The sequence below is a fragment of the Gavia stellata genome, chromosome 13, assembly GCF_030936135.1.
Source record: "Gavia stellata isolate bGavSte3 chromosome 13, bGavSte3.hap2, whole genome shotgun sequence".
Classification (NCBI taxonomy): Eukaryota; Metazoa; Chordata; class Aves; order Gaviiformes; family Gaviidae; genus Gavia; species Gavia stellata.
In genome coordinates, this window is record NC_082606.1 from 2,269,221 (window position 1) to 2,287,856 (window position 18,636).

General features: G+C 44.3%; 1 protein-coding gene across 1 annotated transcript in view; it reads left to right on the plus strand.

The window, feature by feature from the left end:
* Window positions 1–507: 507 nt before the first annotated feature.
* NEO1 (neogenin 1) overlaps window positions 508–18,636 on the plus strand; it is a 215,823-nt gene continuing 197,694 nt past the window's right edge. Inside the window, exon 1 of the mRNA XM_059823584.1 lies at window positions 508–622. Within this exon, the coding sequence (XP_059679567.1) occupies window positions 508–622 (115 nt within the window). The remainder of the gene's footprint in view (window positions 623–18,636) is intronic.

Below are 18,636 nucleotides of genomic sequence, written 5' to 3' on the forward strand. Positions count from 1 at the left end.
CGCCCTGCCGCGCAGGCGCGGTGGCGGGCGGCCGGGCGCGCGCACAGCCGGCGCGGGGGCCGGCGGCGGCGGCGGCGGCGGCGGGAGGGGGGAGCGCGCGCGCGCGGCGCCGTCTCCCCGGCAGCGAGCGGCGGGTGGGGGGGGGAGGGGAGGAGCGCGCGGGCGCATGCGCGCGGGGGGGCGGGCCGGGGGGTGTGGGGGGGTGGGGGCGGGCGGGAGCGAGGGGAGGAGCGCGCGGCGAGCGCCCCTCCGGCTCCGTGCGAGGGAGCCGCGGAGCCCGGCGCTGGGACCGGCCCGCGATGGAGTGAGCCCGGCCGCTCCCGCCCGCCCTCCTCGCTGGCCGCGCCGCCCGGCTGAGGGCCGCCTCCTCGGGGTGCCGCAGGGGCGCAGCCCGGCGGCGGACGAGCGGGGAGCGCGCCCCGGCCGGCAGGCAGGCAGGCAGGAGGAGCCCCCCCGGGGGAGGGGCTGGCGCTGGGTGCCCGGCTGCCGGGCGCGGGGAGCGGAGCGATGGCGGCGGGGCGAGCCCGGCGGCTCCTCGGCTCCCTCTGGATCGCCCTTCTCCTCGGGCAGCCGGACCCGGCCGGCGCCGCCGCTCGGAGCGGCTCCCAGAGCCTCCTCGCAGGTAGGGCGCCGGGCGAGACCCTGACAGCGGCGGCCGGGGGGCGCCGGGGGGGGGGCGGCGGCGTCGCGGGGAAGGGGCCGGGGGGTGTGAGGGAGCGGCCGCGGGCGCTGAGGGGGCGCGCGGCGCGGCGGGCGCGGGGGCGGCGGGTGTGGGGGGGGCAGCGGGCGCCCTCAGCGCGGCGGCCCGGCGGAGGCGAACGGCGGCGGCTGCCCGCCCCGCGGCTCCCGGTGCCGCCGAGGTCCGCCCGGCTTGCACGAGCGGGACGGTCTGGGCGGCGGTGCGCGCACCAGCAGAGGCCACTGCACACCTCCGTAAGCGGCGGTCCTCCCTGCCGGCGCCTGGCGGGGGGGGGGGGGGGGGGGGGGCGGGAAACGGGAGACACCTGAGCGGCCTCTCGGCAGCGCGAGCGCTTCGGCGGGTCACCTGCGCTTCGTGCTCTGCCCGCCGGCCCGAGCGCACGTGAGCGGGTTCTCTCGGAGCCGGGGGGCCCGGCGAGCGCTGCCGGAGCCGCTGCGGACTCCTTCCCGGAGAGCAGATGACAGCCAGCCGGTGGAGAGAGGGGAACTTGCCCGAAAACTGTGCCGCGCTAGCCCAGAAATGAGCGATCTGGCAGCGTTTCGGTCGCTGCGGTTCTCACACCTTTTACTATTGTTACCTTTAATGATCCGCTATTGAATCCTGCTTCTTTATAGGCTGCGAAAAACGTAATCTCATCCAGATGAAGCACGGTGCGCGTATGAGAATGCTTTCTAAAAAGGCCCTTGCAGAAGACCGTTAATGCCGTAGAAGGCTCCCTAGTTTTGCAGTAACGTTCTCCGCTCGTTTTGCGAAACGTTGGCTTTAAAAAGTAACTTTTTTTTTTTTTCCCTCCTCGTCAGCAACAAACTAGGAGAAAGCTTGAAAGAAAATCTGGTCTTGAATGTTGAACGCTGGGATTTTTTTTTAAATCCTCCCCTGTAGATTGAATCCTGATATTTTAAAAAGAAAGCTCCCGTGCAAGCAGAATTTGGAAAAAACTGCTGGTTTAATGAGCGGTTTTTAGCAACTTGGGAAAGCGAGAGCGGTTACGCTGATATTAAATGCTGTAATTGTCCTGTTGCGACTCACATTAGGCAGAAATGTCCACGGTAGTTCTCATCTTAGATGCTACTGATGTAACCGCGTATGCTGACTCCTGTTGACAGGGGATAGATTTATTTACTCTCTTACACAGTACCAGCTTTACAGATTCCAGGTCTGAAGCAGATAATTTTTTTTTCCCCTTTTGAAAAACCTTATTCTTGGGCTCAAAGATCTTCAGAGTATGTGTAACAGATAAGTTAGTTTTTTGATGTGTAAAATCTTAACCACGTGACGATTCTTCTTCAGTATTTACTGCTCTACTGACAGCTCACTGTAGTTACAGTCATGTTGGTTGCTCTTTGCTACTTTAAAAAATCCTTCATGGTTTGAGGAAATCAAATTGATAGGCGAAGTTTCATCTGTTGAAGCCAAATATGTGAACTAAGTCGGCAAAGGGGGAGTGATGTGTTGAAACGCGCAAATTAAAAACTTCATTGAAGCTGGCAGCTTATCAGAGTGGGAATTTACAAGTGTCGTCGTGGAAATCTTGGGAGTTCTGGTGAACCCCTACTCCGTCCTCTTTTGTGGAAAGTGCTTTTATGCTGTATCGATGGGTGCTGTCCCGGTTCATCCCTGGTGAGCACCAGGAGCTGGGCTTTCCCTAACCCTGGGGACGTACCAGTTATTCAGAGGGAGTGAGTAACTGAGGAGGGAGAGGCTTTCTTGATTCTTTGTCTCAATGAAGATGAGGTACTTCACGTATAGTGGATGAACTTCATCTTAATTCGCACGATCGTTATTATTTTTTCTTCAATAGAGGATGTTCCCCATACGTTCGTATTTGGCAGGCGGGAGAGGGACATTCAAGTCCCTCCCGGTTCGTAGGAGAGGGAGTCGGATACAGATGTTCCACGTCACGTATGGAAGCTCTCCCCTTTGTGTTTTAGATGCACGGGTGTCGGTGCTGTCTTCTGTCCTGTGTTTTGCGTGGAGCTTGATCTCTTCGGCGTGCTCCGAAGAGTCTTGTTAGGTTGGTGTAAAGGGCAGGAGAGGCAGAGGAACACCTCCTTTCTCGGTCCAGGTGGAGGTTCAGCTGTGAGTCTTGCAGCTTTGTTCGTCAAGACTGCAGTGGTTCTCACTGTGTCCAGGCTTTTAATACAAAAACCCCGCAAACTGTTGGTCTTTTGGTGTTGATAAAAATAACGTGAATGAGCAGAAGTTACAGGTTTGAAAGCCCATATTCTTTGTATGTAGCCGTGTATGTTTGAGTGACATTTGATCCCATCTATAAATAGCCAGTCATTGCTCTCTGAAGAAGAAAAGAGTGCAGCTGAATTATTTTAGGAAGAAAACCTGTATAACTTCATTTACTTGTCTGTCTGTAAACATTAGTGTGTTTCCTAGTCCGTTTGGTTGCTTTGCAGATAAGGTAAAACGAGCTACCGGTTTTAGAATTAGGACAGTATTTCACTTGGCGAAGGGAGTAAAATCAAAAAAATCAGTAGTAAGGAACAAGCTCCGACTGAAGCTAAATCCTGCCTCTTGCAACTGTTTGCAACTGAATTGAGATTAAGGTAAAAACTTTGATCTCTGCGGGATTGCATTATTAAGAATAAAATCGAAGTTGGGGTCACTTTTAATTTTTAATAGAAAAGCTGTGATGACCTGTATGCACTGTAAAGATTGCAAGTTGGATTATTCGGAAGCAGGAAACTTGTTCCATCTCTCGCTGGTATTCTTGAAGTCCTTAGAATCTATATGAATTTTGGTGTTAAAAGGATGAACGGGCAGTTTTGGAAGTCCGTGATCGAATGCGACTAGAAATTGGCGGGCACGGAAGCTGAGCAAGACTCCCAGAACGGAACAGGTCTCTCTAGCAACATGTCTATCCCACATCATGGGTGCGGTATGTGCCGCTGTATGGGATGCCCCTTCTAGGGTGTGAGAGTAGTGTATTGAAAGCTAAGGAAGATGGAGCATAGATCATCTGGGTTCCTTAGAAGCATAAGGTCATAATTTGTTTCTGTTTTGTATGCACTTCTTGATTATTTCTAAATATATCGCAAGTTAAAAATAGAGTAGAAATATTCAGGTCTCAGTTACATCCTGAGTCACTTAAGCACGGTCTCCAGTTGATATTCCTGTTTCATATAAATAAGGTGCACGTCAGCCACGTGTGGTCTGGGTGTTGCATGTGACCTGATAGAAGCAGTTTGGTTGCTTATAGCTCCTGTGACGTGCGGAAACCAGCGCCACTGCTTATACGCATGGATAAATAGGCAACAGTGAAAAAGGTCTGTTGATGCTGGAGCGTATTTCTTGCGAGGATGAACTGCTGTTCTAATAATCTGTCACTGAAGATACCTTTCACTGGGGTTGCGGTGATGCGTTGTCACTTGTCCTCGGCTATAAGTGCCCAAGTTGCATATGGCTTTTGCAGCGTGTGTTTATTTGGTTTATTAGTCAGCTGAGAAAACGAGTTGACTTGCTTATGAAGCTAGCCTAATAAACTAACATTTCAATTTAAAAGCTGTAAGATGTGCGTACACACCTGTGCCTAATATTTATCACAGTGAAAAACAGCAAACAAATTGTCAGCATTTTTTGTTAAAAAATAACCTGGCTTAGTTACCTTCTGCTAACTTATCAGTGCAATTTAAGTAAGGAGATTACATACGGTAGGTTTTTCTTCATATGAATAAGAGTATTTGGTTATTCCTGAGGATAAAATGTCCTTGTGATTTACAAGCCATTAACCTTCAACCAAAGATTTTCCGAGAAATCTGAAAACTACGGAGGCACCTAACTCAGGTTTGCTGCGTTGCCAAGAAGAGAGGAGGGTGATAAGAAGCGGGCATGGAAATGGAGTGGGAGTTTAAGAAAACTACAGAAAGAGCAAGACGATATGTTTCTTAACCTTTTCTTTCAAGCTATAAAAACACTTAACATCAGCCTGAGTATGGTAGAGGGTTTGAAAGCGATTTTTGGTGCCATCACTAGTTTGGCATGGAAATGATTTCGTGTATAAAATGCATGCCGGTACGTTTGTAGCTAACTTTCTAAACATGCAGTGTTTTTATATAAGAGGGATTTTAGAAGCTTCACTTTGCATTGCTAATAACTAATTAACGCTCGCTTCCCGTAAGGAATCGGTCCTAGCGTTGAGATGTCAGTCAGTGGCAGGGAGGCTTCACGCCCCTGCCCGTGAACCGGTTTGTAGGGGTTTCAGTGGCCGCAGTATTAGAATTCAGCTGGCTGCAGGGCCAAGACTGCAGCTTCTCGTGCGTTCACCTCCAATGCCAGTGACGGAAAAGGTTTATTTGCTTCCCTACGAATGTTAAGAACTGGGTGTTCAACCCCTGACAAATCCAAAGTCTTAGCACAGCGTTCGGAAAGGGTAGCTGAGGCAGCGATCTGGGTTTGCTTAGCCTGCGCGCTGGGCCCTGGGAGGAGAGAGACTGCCTCAGGTATTCAGAGGGGTGCTGCTTCAGGTTATCGTGCTGAAATGGACCTCTGCGCCTTGGGTGGTTAAATATCATACTCTGAGGCTATTGATCTTAAAAAAAGGTAAAACAGTTCTTAATCGAGAAAATGTCTCCGCACTGTGGAAACAACAGTCATATTTTACTTGATGGGATGCTAGGGATCTAGTTCTCCAGTTAAATTGCCAAGATGAAAGTGGTAATCCACGTTAATTCCGTATCAGCAGATAAGCACAATTTGTATGTGTGTAGTCGCAGAGTTCTCTAGGAAAACCGCAACCCTAGCTTTATAGGTGGTATTTCAGATGCTTTAACTTTAAGTGGGTTTTCTACCATTTAGTATTCATGTTGAAGAGAGTATCTTAATTTCACGAAAGAAACAGACTATCGATTCATGATAAACTCTTTCTGCATCAGTTAAAATAGCTTTTTCCTGTTTTATGGAAGCCGCCCTTATCAGAGGGAGTGGAGGAATTGGCAATGTTCTGCTGCTAAACTTTCTTGGGAGTTTGGGTAATTCCCTGGAGTGTGTGACAGCCACGAGATGTTTGAGTTGCGAAGAAAGTGAAGAGATTTAATGTTTAATTTTAATGAAAAGTATTTAATGTCCCTCGAACAATCTGATTAAGAAGTAAATAACTACAAAGCAAAAGGAGTTTGTTTTTTTACACTGTGACTAAACGATATCACTCCGCTCATTGCTTCTGGGTGTTGAAAGTGATTGGAGATGTTAGCAGGGAAAAAAAAATCACACGCAAATCCCTAAAGGTGCTATTGAGAAGGGGCTGTCCAACTCGGGAACCCATTGGGCTCCAAATATGTAAACTTAGTTAATTTTTATGGTGTTGTCCAATTCTCATGGCCAGTCTTCGAGCTTTCCTGGTTCAGCTTTGGTTTGCTGTAGTGAAATGACTGGGACTGCCTGTGGCATTTTTAGGAAGGTCCTGGTAGTTTATGATGTGGCAATGTTTGGTACTTCCTATTCCTCTTGCATTCTAGTTTTCATAGTTACTCAGTAAGACATCTCTTGAGTTGGTAAGTTGATCCAGAAACAGAGATTTGCATGTTAGAGAGAGCTTTTTTCTTCGAAACGCGTTGTTCTGCATACATTAGCAGTGAATTTTCTTTGCTGTGAAGTAGTTGGTGCAGCTGACTTGACACTAGTTGCCCCTGAAGAAATTCAAGTGCTCTGCTTATGCTGAATTTCTTCATTTTCTTCATTGACTGTACACCTGTCCTTTGTAGTTGTTAGGTAAGATTTTAATTACATTACCCATACAGGAGTGAATCTTACCATGGTTTGTTAATTTTTTTTTTTTACTGTTGCCTTAAAAACCCCCAAACTGTATACTTGCTGTTTTGTTCACTTATCTACTACCGAAGCTTAGAAAATGTGTTAGTTCTTGAAAGTAGCTGAGCCACTTCTTATAGGTCCCTCAGATGTTTCAGCCCTTCAGATCATCCGCTGCGTTTTTACTCTGGGATGATGGGAGAGCCATCCTACAGAAGTCCCTTACCTGGGTGTGACTGCTGCTGAAGGCCTTTGCTGTCTTGTTCAGTGTGATTAGCAATTCCTGGGGTTTGTACTTCGGCTCCCTGAAAATTTCATTTCATCTCTCCTAGTTTTCTAATCGCCAATGGACTTTATATCCTTTTCGGTTTCAGTGGCGTTGTTTTTCTGTTTGATCGGTTTAGCTGTATTGAACTTTGCCACCTATTTATGGTTTTTATCTTTTTCTTTGGCTTAGAAGTCTGGACAACTTCTGAGGTTTTTTTTTTTTGATTCTAGCTTTCTGCCCTTTCATATATGTGGGCTCTTAATATTTTACCTTTGTTTTTATTTGGTGTCGTCTTTACATGTCTTGAAGCTGTCACGTTTTGTGACACTGGGTCAAAGCATGTGTCAGCAGCCAGCACAGTTGTCTTCCGTTATTGTTATTATACTTCGATAAATTTATCTTGTTTGATCTGCTTTTAGCTTTTTTGACACGTGTCTAATGTTGATGTTGACCTCGAGGTGAATAATGCAGTGCTGCTAGTACGTATGTGGTATTCTGTGGTTTGAGGTTTGTACCAATATAGGTTTAACTGGTGTTTCTTGCCTATTAAAATATTTAAGTTAGCCTTCATATAGTTTTGAAGAGACCCTGCGCTTTTCTCCAGCTTCCAGCTATTTGATGTTCTGCATGTCGTTTACAGCCAGGTATTAATGAGTGTTTTTCCAGGGAAGTTTTGCTTTATCTAGTGTTTTCTTTACCATGATATTTTGAGCCACGGAAAATCTACGTTTGCCTTCGTATTTATGTGAATCTGTGAACGCGTATAATACCTTTACATCTGTAACATAGCACTTCCCACTACATTGTCTTGGAAGTAAAAACTGGATCTCTGATCGTTTTGACCCCGTGGATTTCTCCTTGACGTTTTGGCAGAGACACCTCTGTGTTACCGACATCCCTAACAGGCTTGAGCACTCGGAGACAACTTCCAGCTTGTTTTCAGCTCATGGTTTTCAGTGCAGGAGTCCGGCAGCCTGCTTCCACTTGGGCTGAGGAGTCAAGTCCTTCTGTATAAGCTTCATCTTTCCCGGTTTTCCTCTGTAGTTAATGAACCTGAACATCTCTTCTTAACTCCGCTCTGCAGTTCACGCATGGAAGCGGTAGTGAGAAAGGGAGAGCCACAAACAGAGGTGTTTGGATAGTTTTTCTAAAAGTGGAACAGGCTGCCAGAAGTCACTTAAGTCGTTAGACCTGTCATGACTTTTAAGATGTCTTGAGTGTATATTGAGAAGCAGAGTATAGCTTGCTTTCTAAATTTTAAAGGGGTACTGTCACGGTGGTTAAAAAATTAACAATTGCTTGAAACCAGTGGCCGTTGCAACGTTGTACATAGCAGAGAGGAGAGCTGGGTGTTATCAAGAAGATGAAATCTCTCCAGAAGTAGTTTATAAAGCCAAATGTTCCTGTTTGAAAACAGGCAAGGAAGGAAGTATAAAGGATCTGGAAATAAAGGAAAACTGCATCCAGAAACGTGTTTCGATGCGGGAGGACACCTAACCGGTTTGTAGCATACTCCTGTGCAGTTGGAACTGGCATTTTCACTGTTGGGCCGTCAGTGCTCATGCTGCAGAACACCCAGGTATTTTGTTATCAGTTTGTGAATCTTGTACTGGAAACGTGTCTGGGCAGATTCGAAACACGGCAGATAGGAAGTCATTGCCAAATGTTAATCCTATTTTCATGCATTTGGTTTCAGCCTTTCGAGCTGGCAGTGCCATTAAAAGGAGGAGGACCTGCATGCTAGGTCCTTGCGTTGCTTTCACGAGCATTTGTGGAGGATGTAGAGAATTGGATCGGTCCCCTGGCCGGCCGCGCCGTGCGCCTGCATGAGTACTTGTATTAGCAGAAGGGAGAGGGTGACATGAGCACGTGGGAACAGTGTCGCCAGAAAGCGAGACTGCTTTTTCTGGTGGGGGTAGAGATTGGCTTAGTGTTTGAGCGTGAAAAGCACTAGGAACAAAATATATCCTGTGTCTTATGTCACTGTATTAATCTTTAATATTGTGATGTATTATAGCATATCGATTTCAGATCTAAGGACTAAAATTTTGTCCGAAAGTGTGCGTTGTTGTTTTTAAATGAATTTGCTAATAAAGTGTTTCATAAAAGTTCATCTTTAGGTTGGTAATGAATTATCAATTTAGCTTTAATTACTGTTTTCATTCGTTACGTCTTTTCCTCCACACTGAAATCTCATTTGTTTGACTAGTTCCAAAGTGGGAATAAAGCTACAAGTTTCATCTTAAAATACTTAGCCTTGAGGAACGGAAACGTAAAGCTACCAAATAGGTTCCGCTTTCAGAAAAGGGTAGTGGCCTGGTAATTCTTTGAATGCACTAGCCGCTTACTTGCTTGAAGTCCAGAGGAAACGTCATTTAATGATGATGACCTTGCGTAGCGTATCATTGCAGGTGTCAGTCTGAATCTGTCGTGTACTGACAGCTGTGGTGTAGCTTTGTGAGGCCAGGACTTTCAAAGTCATCGTCATCCCCGTACCGATAATGAAATCCTGTTAAGGATAACACCGAACTGAAACCCGGTTGGGAGCGTAAGAAACGCTGGTAGATGTTGTACGATGTGAGGATATGCGAGTGAAGGTGCACGGGAAGCAAACTGGGCAGCCAAACCAACCCCCAACAGGTGGAGACTTCCAGCCGATTTAGTGGCTAAGGATGACATTGCTCAGCTTTTCTCAGGAAAAACGAATGTTGAAATGAAGCGTCAGGGATGGGCGCGTACTGGGAGGTTGGCGTGAGGGTGAGGGGTGCTCAGGCTGTGGAGCTGGGGGACGGAAAGCTGCTCCCTTCCTGCACTGTAGCCTATCTCGGTGTATTTTTGGTGGTTCTGCGGAGCAGTTTAGGGGAGGGTTTTTCAAAATTACTCAGTTACTCCTTTTTACTAAAGGAGGTAGTAGTAAGACAGAGGTAGAAGTTGTTGTTATGCTGATAGACCTGCCTCTACCAACCAACCTACCGGTGCAACGCACCTTGACTTGTTTAGGTGCCGATAAAGGGGCGGTCTCAGGGATTACATCTGAAATTACAGGACTATATTCTTATTCGTTTGCAAGGGCAAATTGAAATACATTTTATGGGACACACTATTTTTGTTAGCCTTAAGAGCTATTAGAGCGTATACTGCAAATTTTGGGTTCGAGAGCCCTTCTTCATAATTTTCCCAGGTTGATTCCTTTTCTGGAATCTGACGTGGCTTGTCTTCTGTTTGAAGTGTAAAATGGCTTATTTATCCTAATCATTACATGTAGTTGTTTGCTTATACCTAGTTCAGGTCTTTGGAGCCTTAATTCTAGGTTGTGTATTTTTTCTTTTGTTGTCGTGGATTCTTTTTACTTATCTCCTTATTTGAAGTTATGGTAGTTTTTGAAAAATATCTAAATATGAAGAGGTCAGAAATGGCTTAGATGCCTGCAGTGACTTGGTAACCATTTCTGTGTTGTGGTTTTATGTAACTTTTCTGAGATGCGGATGGAAAAAGCCACGCACAAACCACGGCTACGGGAGAGGTAGTGTCATACTGGAACTACTGAGGTTTTTTCAGTTGTGCTATTGAGTGTAAATCAGTGTTCTTCACCTTTCAATTTGTTGTCTTTGAGTACAGGCAAGTAGTATCCCTTAGAGCTGATGTAAATGTTGTGGGTCTAGTCTAAAATAAGGAGGCAGAATCTGCAAGGTAACACCCCAGCATGTGAATAGAGGTTTTCATATTTCAAATTTGAGGCTTTTGGAGGGGAGGGAGGTCGATTTCTGAACGTGGAAGGAGGAGAAGCCAGTCATCAAATGCATCCCAAGCAGGACCTGATCTATTCTGACTTCTAGGTAGTGCTGGTTAAAGGTTTATTCTGGTTCAACTCGACTGGAGTATCTTGTGCTCATGGTAACAGCATTATCAGCCCAAAAATCTGAAGTGTTATTTTTTTTTAGTGTTGTTTTCCAGTTCCTTTATTTGCTGCTGTTGCCAGCTTTTCATTTTACTGTGGAAATCAATCTAAAGGAAAATAGACAGCATTCATGGTAGCGGAAAGTATCTGTCTGTACTAGATCTCATCTACGTGGGCATTTTGTTCTGTCCTATTGTTCTCTCTGGAATTCACAGTGGAGGCACCGTTGGTCGTGACTCCACAGCAGAGATTGAGCCCGTGCTTTGGAGTTTCATCTTCTTTGCATTCGCATTCATCATGCACAGGCTTTATTACTTTAGCATAGCATTTTTCAAGCATGTCCTTTGCTTATGTATTAAACTTAAAAGGACTTGTAAGAAATAGATTTTTTGCCTTTATTTTTACCTTCTGTGATCTTAAAGAAACACTTTTCCCAAGTTTAGCCTATACACCTCATTCCTGTTTGTGCAGAAGGCTTTGAAAGATTATCAACTGATTGTTTGTTATGATTACAGATTAATACGTGGAACGTATGGATTGCTTAAATCTAGTTTAGCTCCTGTAACGTGAGTAACTATCATTCTTGCACGCTGAAGGTCTGTCGGTTATTGTGAGTGAGGGCACTGAGTGGAGGAGAGGGTGTGATGGGGTTATGGTGTTCGTTTAAAGAAAAAAAAGAAAAGAAAATAATAATTGGCCTTTGTAGATTCTGCCTCGCAGCTACTGGTGGTATCAAGTGCCTTGTTGAGTTATTACCAAATGCAAAGCTAGATTCGCTGGCCTGTCTTGACTGGGACTCCCTTGGGATACAGAGCAGCTGGATCAAATTGGTAAACTGAACCTCAAATCACAACACATTCAGCGAACTACCTATGTCGCTAGCATCTAATTTCTTGCAACTTGTGCAGTCTTGCTGTATGTCACTTGTATTAAGAAGGGGAAGTGGATTGTAGGTTGAGCTGATGGTTTGTATCGGTAGCCCAAAGATTGAAAATTTATGTCTTTTTAAGAAAATGTGTGACTCTTGTCACAGAACACAATGAAGAAATGTTTTTAAGATACAAAATGCACTCAAGGAGCCCAGACAGATTTAACGTTGTCCTGCGGTGTCAGAAAAAAGGTGAAGCTTGGTTTCGGCTAGGGAGGGGTTGATGCATGTGTCAATACCTTTTTCATAGCCGTCTGTTCCCTCGTGGCCAGGGAATTGTCATGGATGTTATTGCTGGTTTTTTTTTTTTTTTATAACTTTCTCATTAGTGGTTTCAGAAACATGACTTAATCTTCTTTCAGGGCTTCCAAAGGTGCTGTGTGGGTGGGGAATTGCTGCCTAGTCTTTGCAAATAAGCAGAAATAGTTCTGCTGTTACTGCCATGCAGGTTTTTTAATTGTGGAAGCCGTTACAGTTTTTTAGGTAGCATTTTGGAATTCTAGTAACGAGAACACCTTTTGCTTCATCGTTTGGCAAATTTCTTTTCAGGTGGTTTTCTAAGACATTGATAGAAGGGGTTTAGATATTGATCAAATGATATCTGGGTATCACTGTAAAAGCAGATTCACATTTAATTAGTTCTTCTGCCTTTTATCCTAATAACTGTTACGTTTATGCAGTCTCTTATAGCAGTGTCAATCGGAAACATCCATGCTTGTTCTGCCATTGCTTATATACTCTCCCAAGTCTATAACACAGCCTTCAGTGGTGTCACTGTGTAGAAATCGTTTCATTTTGAGGTGCCGTTTCCTAAATGTTTTTCGAGTTAAAAAAATATATAATCCTTGTTGTCAAGTCTTGTGATTTGCATGTAGGGGGAGGAAAATGATTGAAGAAGGTAGCTGTACCGTACTCTGCAGGTGCATTACTGCTCACTGTACACGAGGCGAAAAGGGAAGCGTGAGCTTGAATAGACCAGTTGGGCAAAAATCAACTTTTAAAAAAACCCAAACCCTCTAATTTCTGTGTTTGTAACTGACCTGCATTTTAGTATACCGGTGGGCGTATACATGACTCCAAACCAAATTAAGGTGGTGTAAATACTTGGCAAAAACAGTTCATAAATGTAGTCTTGGAGTGTTCCTTCCCTTAGCAGGCTTTTGATGCAGGAAAAGAGCAACTAGACAGCTTTGCATTCACAAACCATTTAGCTTACCAGAAAGTTCAGTAACTTATCACAAAGGCATTACACGTTAATTATTTATCATACACTTTGGTGCCGGAGTTCTTCCTTTATTAAACTGTGCTGGGGGAGGTGGTTGCCGGTTTTTTTAGATTCGCTCCGCCCACCCCTCCCCTCTGTGTAAACTCCGTAGTGTTTCCTCAGCCTTTGCCTCCAAAGTTACTACTCTGCTGGATTTCACAACTTTTTTGATAAAATTAGAAATGTATTTCTGTGATCAGTGTTTCATTGCTGTGGCCCTGCCATCCCCATGTCTAACTTTTTTGTCTCTGTCAAGATAGAACTGGACCTGACTGAATTTCTCTCCTTTATATATGGTTTTTGTACTTCCAAACTTTGCTTTACGGAAAAGGATCAATAAAAAATGTTTATCGTGGAAGTCTGTTCCGAACCGTTTGTGACATCTGGCGTCATTCTTTATCTTACTATACTTGACTAAAAAGGAAATGTGGTGATCAGAACTATCACAGAAGATCTAAAACTGCTCTAGTCGATAGGACACTCACTATAAATGAAGCGGGTACATGTTGAGAAATTGTCCTGACGACTTGGAGATGTTTTTTGAGCACTGCTGTAATATCATGTAAGATCTTTCTGAAGTTGGTTCATGATTTTTGGTGTACAAAAATAAAGATTTTTAGAATATACTTCTGGAATGTGGACATGACCTGGTTTGTGTCATCCACAAGGCTAACTTAAATAACAATTAGGAAACTGTATCTAAGTCTTGTAGTTAAAATCCCTGTTAGCATTTTAATCAGAAATTCTCTGTGTGAATCTGTTTGCTGATGGATTTTTTTTTTCAACCCCGAAAAAATCCTAGGCTTCCTTTTGCATCCCCCCACCCACAGTGCCTGTGGGAGGCTGTCCGAGATGGATAACGTGCACGCAGGTATAGGTAAGGGGGAAACACGCGTAAAATACAAGAAACACGCATAAAATACAAGTTAAAAAGGACTCCCTGTGTAAGGGAGGCAGGGAGGTGGTGAGCTGGGCTGTAAAGTGCCGCAGATGCTTGTTAGGCAGCGGCGCTGACATGCACAGTGTATGGGATGATGGCAGTAAGAGGGTTTGACAGATCCTTTAGTGTCTTCCTCTTTTCTGTGCAAATCCACCTTGGAGTGGGAATGAGCAGCATGTCGTGCTGAGCTTCGGATTTTATGTGGGCCAGTAACGTGTTTGTACACGAGTCCCTTACACCTTCGCTGGATTTGCAAACTGAGGTGGTTATCTACATTTTAGAAAACTTAAAATTTGTGCGTCTTTAATGCTAATGTAATGCATAAACGTGTACGTACTTTGTAGACGTAGGATTTCACTTGATCAAGTCACAGAAATCCACTTTGGTTTCGTAGGGAGATGCTTGTATTTACTTTGTGACTTGCTGTAAAGCCGGGAGGCTCCCTAAGGATGCTGAAGCCGCTCAGCAGAGCTGCGAGGTGAGCAGGGCTCCTGAGAATTGAGGTGGGGAGGGGGAGAATATGTTTCCCCCAGCCCAGAACTGGAAAGGATAGCGTTTATGCTCTTTCTAGCTGTCAGCAATTAGCTTTTCAAGTAAACATTGAAAGGATTTTGAAATATGTGAAGAGGAATATAATTATGAGAATCTTACTTCCTTAATGCGGCCTGGAAGCCGCACTGTGATTGAATAATTTTATTTAGATGTATTTACTTGGCTAAGTAGGTGAATGTAAAATCCAAACCTGAATACCGTAGTGAGGGCCTCTCTCCTCAGGATTGTTTTCTTTCAATTAGCGCCGTGCTCAGAGCCTTTCTCAAGTGTTCCTCATTGTAGAAAAAATGTTTTTCCTTTCTCAATGCTTTCTTTTAAAGCACTTTAACCCTTGGCCACTCTGGTATGAAGTTGAATAGAAGAAGAACAGAGTAGCTAGCTGTGCCTATGCTGGGATTTCAAATAGGAAGGGAAGTCTTGCTTTCTAATTTTGCTTGTTCTCCTCTTCCCTGGTACATACTAGGGCAAGAGCAGAAGTCTGCCCTGCGTAATGAACACTTACAAACTGCGGTTGCATGCTGCAGGAACGTAAGGGCTTTTAGCGATGCAAAAGTATCACAGGACTTTTAGAGGTCTTAATTTGCCTGAAGCTCAAAAAATGCCAGTAACGCTTGTGCTTTAGAGGCATTACCAGTATTGTGAGCCCCAAAAGACGTCCCTGTTCTTTCCGAGGCTCTGGACGTTAGAGAGCTAGTCTTTCTTTCCAAGGCTTGCTCTAATCCTGTTGCTGATATTTTCATTGCTTGACAGAGCAGAGGAATGTCTGAGGCCGCGGCGGGGGGCTGGAGAAAGCTGTGAGCCATCAATGGCAGCGGGAATTGAGCTGTGATTGGGGAAAGGCTCCTGCACTCCCCTGCCTTTGAAAAGAAGTGCCTACAGCCCAGCAGATTTTCCTTCCCAGGATAAGGAGGAGTAATTTACACACGGCGCAGCACACTTGTCTTGGTGGCGCGGGAAGAGATGACGGCTGAATTTATGTGGCTTTATTTGCTCGAGAACTTAAATGCCTTTCGGTAACTATGGACCCTAAGGAGCAGGATTACAACTCGTTGCCTTATATCTGAAGTGACTCTTGCCCTGCCGTCCTCTCCGATACCAGCTTTGGCTAATGGTTGAATCAAAGTTACATCAATTTTTAGTGGTGATAAATTCTAGAAAGGCTGAGAACTTAAACCCTTACTTCTAACATGGCTGATATCAAAGACCAAGCCTTTCACCATCTGTTGTGCCAGTTTGCCTAGGTGGTTCATTGTTCTTAATTCACGCTTGCACGGGAAACGTTCTCATGGTGAAGAGCTACTTTGTAGATTTGTGCAGAGACAGAAATAAATCCTGACTCTTGCTTCGTGGCAAGAAAAACTCCTATACTGCGAAAACTAAGTGAATTTTGGTACCCCAAAGACAAATGCAGAAAAACTTCTAAGAAGTAAATACGTTCAAATTATATGACTTAAGCACAAAAATTTACTTTCTTGATGTCTGAGGTTAAACAGTTAAAATATTATTCTGGAGCATTACAAAATACTGGGGTAGGGACAGGCTGCATGGAAATGTAGCTGTGCGTTTGCCAAACATTAGTCAATGGCGCAGCCCTTTTGACGTAACCTTTGCTTGAAAAGTGTTACGAATCTCACCGTTAGATGTTAATAATGCCAATATTAAGTCACTTCTTTCTGTGAAAACAGAGTAGCTAATCAATATACAGAAATTTTTTGTGTGCCTAAAATTGATTTTAACGCTTCTTATCTGTCTTTAGTTTTCCTGGGTCCTTGGGACATTATTTTAACGAACAGGTGGAGAAGTGTCTTTTCTTTTACATGGGTACCAGTTTTGTGGCATGCTATGGATCTCAGCAAGGAAGAAAACTTTTTAAACGTTTATGGTCATTGCAAGGATTTTTCATGTGGGCTAAACAACAGAGGTTTTTAATATATTAAAACAGAGGTTTGTGAAAATAAAACACAGCTAGCTGCCTTGTGTCTTGAAAGCTCCAAAGAAAGCCCTGTAATTACGTTCACTTCACTAATTCAGAAGAATACAACCTGTGAATGACTCGACAGCTTCTGTCAGACACAGATGTCACAAAAACAAGTAAGTACTTGTTTTGGTGAGTTTGCTAGACTTCTAGCATCCATCCAAAAATCTCCATGGCGTGAGAACTTTAGGATACGTTTTTAATTTGAATCAGTCGGAGGTGGAGGGTACTACCCATACAGATTTATGCTGCTAAATTTAGACATAAAGCATAATATTTAGCTCAAAGACCTACTTAAAAATAGTTTGAAACGGGTACTTGTCTCTTGCTGTAGAGCGGCGCAGGCAAGCTCACCTTGCAGGGACTTGGCAAGTAGCGAAACCCTCATCATCTCAAAGACGGCTCTCCAAATGACGCGAAGGTCTGCTGGAAGGGCATGTGTGTCAGCCCCAGGGTGCCGACAGGCTGAGGGCTCTCGCTGGCCAGAGCTTAAAGAGCAGCGCAGCACGACTGAAATTGAAAATATGATCGTTGTACTGAAGCAGCTGATACAGGGCGGGTGAAAAGATGCCGACTCCTTCGTCGCACCATTTCATAAGCCTGTGAATCGAGAAGGTGGCATGTGCTGGTAATAGCGTTGCATGTCATTGTGCTGTGCTGCTTGCTTGCTCGCCAAAAGTACGGAAGTTATTCTAGGCATTATTGGGTTCTTTGAATTAGTGTAAAGGCGCAGTTGTCGAACGCTGTCTGCAGGTGTCTGACGCAGGTGATGGGAGCAGCGGCTGCTCATCAGGGCTTCCGTACCGCTTTATTCGGGGAACTGGTCCCTGTTAATGATGAGGACCTGATGAGACTAAGCTGCACTTTCTGTCACGCTGGCAAATCTTAATCAACTTATACCTGTATGCACTTTGCTTTATTTAGCACTTTTTTGCTACTTTTTGAGGTGTATTTTTCCTGTAGATCTGTACATATTTTGGCTGCTGTGTGAACTTGAAGGAGTTCTGTAGCCGTGAAACTGCGTTAGCAATCGGGTGGGCACTGTGCTCCACTGCGTGCTCCCCGGCCCCAGTAGCTGTTTGGAGCGGCGCTAGGAACTTCGCATGCGTGCTCTATATTTTGAAGAAAACTAGAAATTAAAATAAAACGTGTCAGTCTTTTCGTGACAGTTTTCATATGGAAATAAATCTACTTGGCTTGTTACTTTGACAAGTGGATTTTATTGTAATGTGTTGTTTCAGTGTTGTTTTGTGCAGATTACACCATTCTTATGCATATAGTCTGGTCACATAATAGTTTATTCATGACTAAAAATTATTTTGGGGAAGTGTAGAGCTACAAGCAGTTGTCACTTTCCTGAGTCTTTCTGAATGGCTTGAAGTCACTATGAACTCTTGAACTGTCTTTTCTTGTTCCTCGGAATATTAACTTTATCACTTGAGAAACGAGCGCGATCTGTGTGCCCAGAATACACAATATTTCATCCTTTCAACCTCCAATTTTACTTTATATGGAAATCAAAATACCAAATTCCAAAACCTGAATATTCTCACATGACCGCAGGGTGTAAGGTGACCTCCTTGGCTCTGGTCCCAGTCCAGGAATGTATCGTTTCTTTGAGTGAGACTTTGAAACAGGTATTACTTTACAATTTAATTGGCTGCATACATCTTGAAAAGGATATAAACCAGTGGGTTTTTCCACTATGGAGACATAAAGGCTTGTTTCACAGAAGAGAAGGCATAAACAAGCTGGTACAAGGAACCCTGTATGAACTGAGCTATACTGTATACTTCAGGGAAAAAAAGAAGTCAGATTTTTTTTTTTATTTTGGCCTTGTGGGTTTTGGCAGCGTCAAACAAAACACTCAATGTTCTCTAGATAAACTAAGGAATTATTTTATATCTTGAAAACATATTTAAAGACACACACACACACCCCCAGTCTTTGTGCATTACTGGAAACGTTCAGTCTTACTTTTGCTGGAGGTTCTTGCTTAGCATGAAGTCTTTTGCATTTTCTGGTGATAATTTCAGATCTGGGGCAGCAACCAGCTGCTTTGAAACTAAAGGCCACTGACAATTAGAGGAAAGAGAAAAGAAAAAAAATTCAAAATGTTTTGAGGGGTAAAGCCTTTGTTTTGGAGGGATTTTTTTCTTTTCTTTTGTTTTTAATAACTGAAAGTGATCTAATTAGTTCCTGTAGCTGGATCCAAAAGCCTTTTGCTGACCTATATTCAGACCCCTTTCATCAGCGCCTGTGTGGTTCAGATCTCCGTGGTAGTTATTTAGCAGTAAGGAGCCAGACATTGCGAGGAGGGTGGATAAGCCTTTTGGTTCTTTGACTCTTGTTTT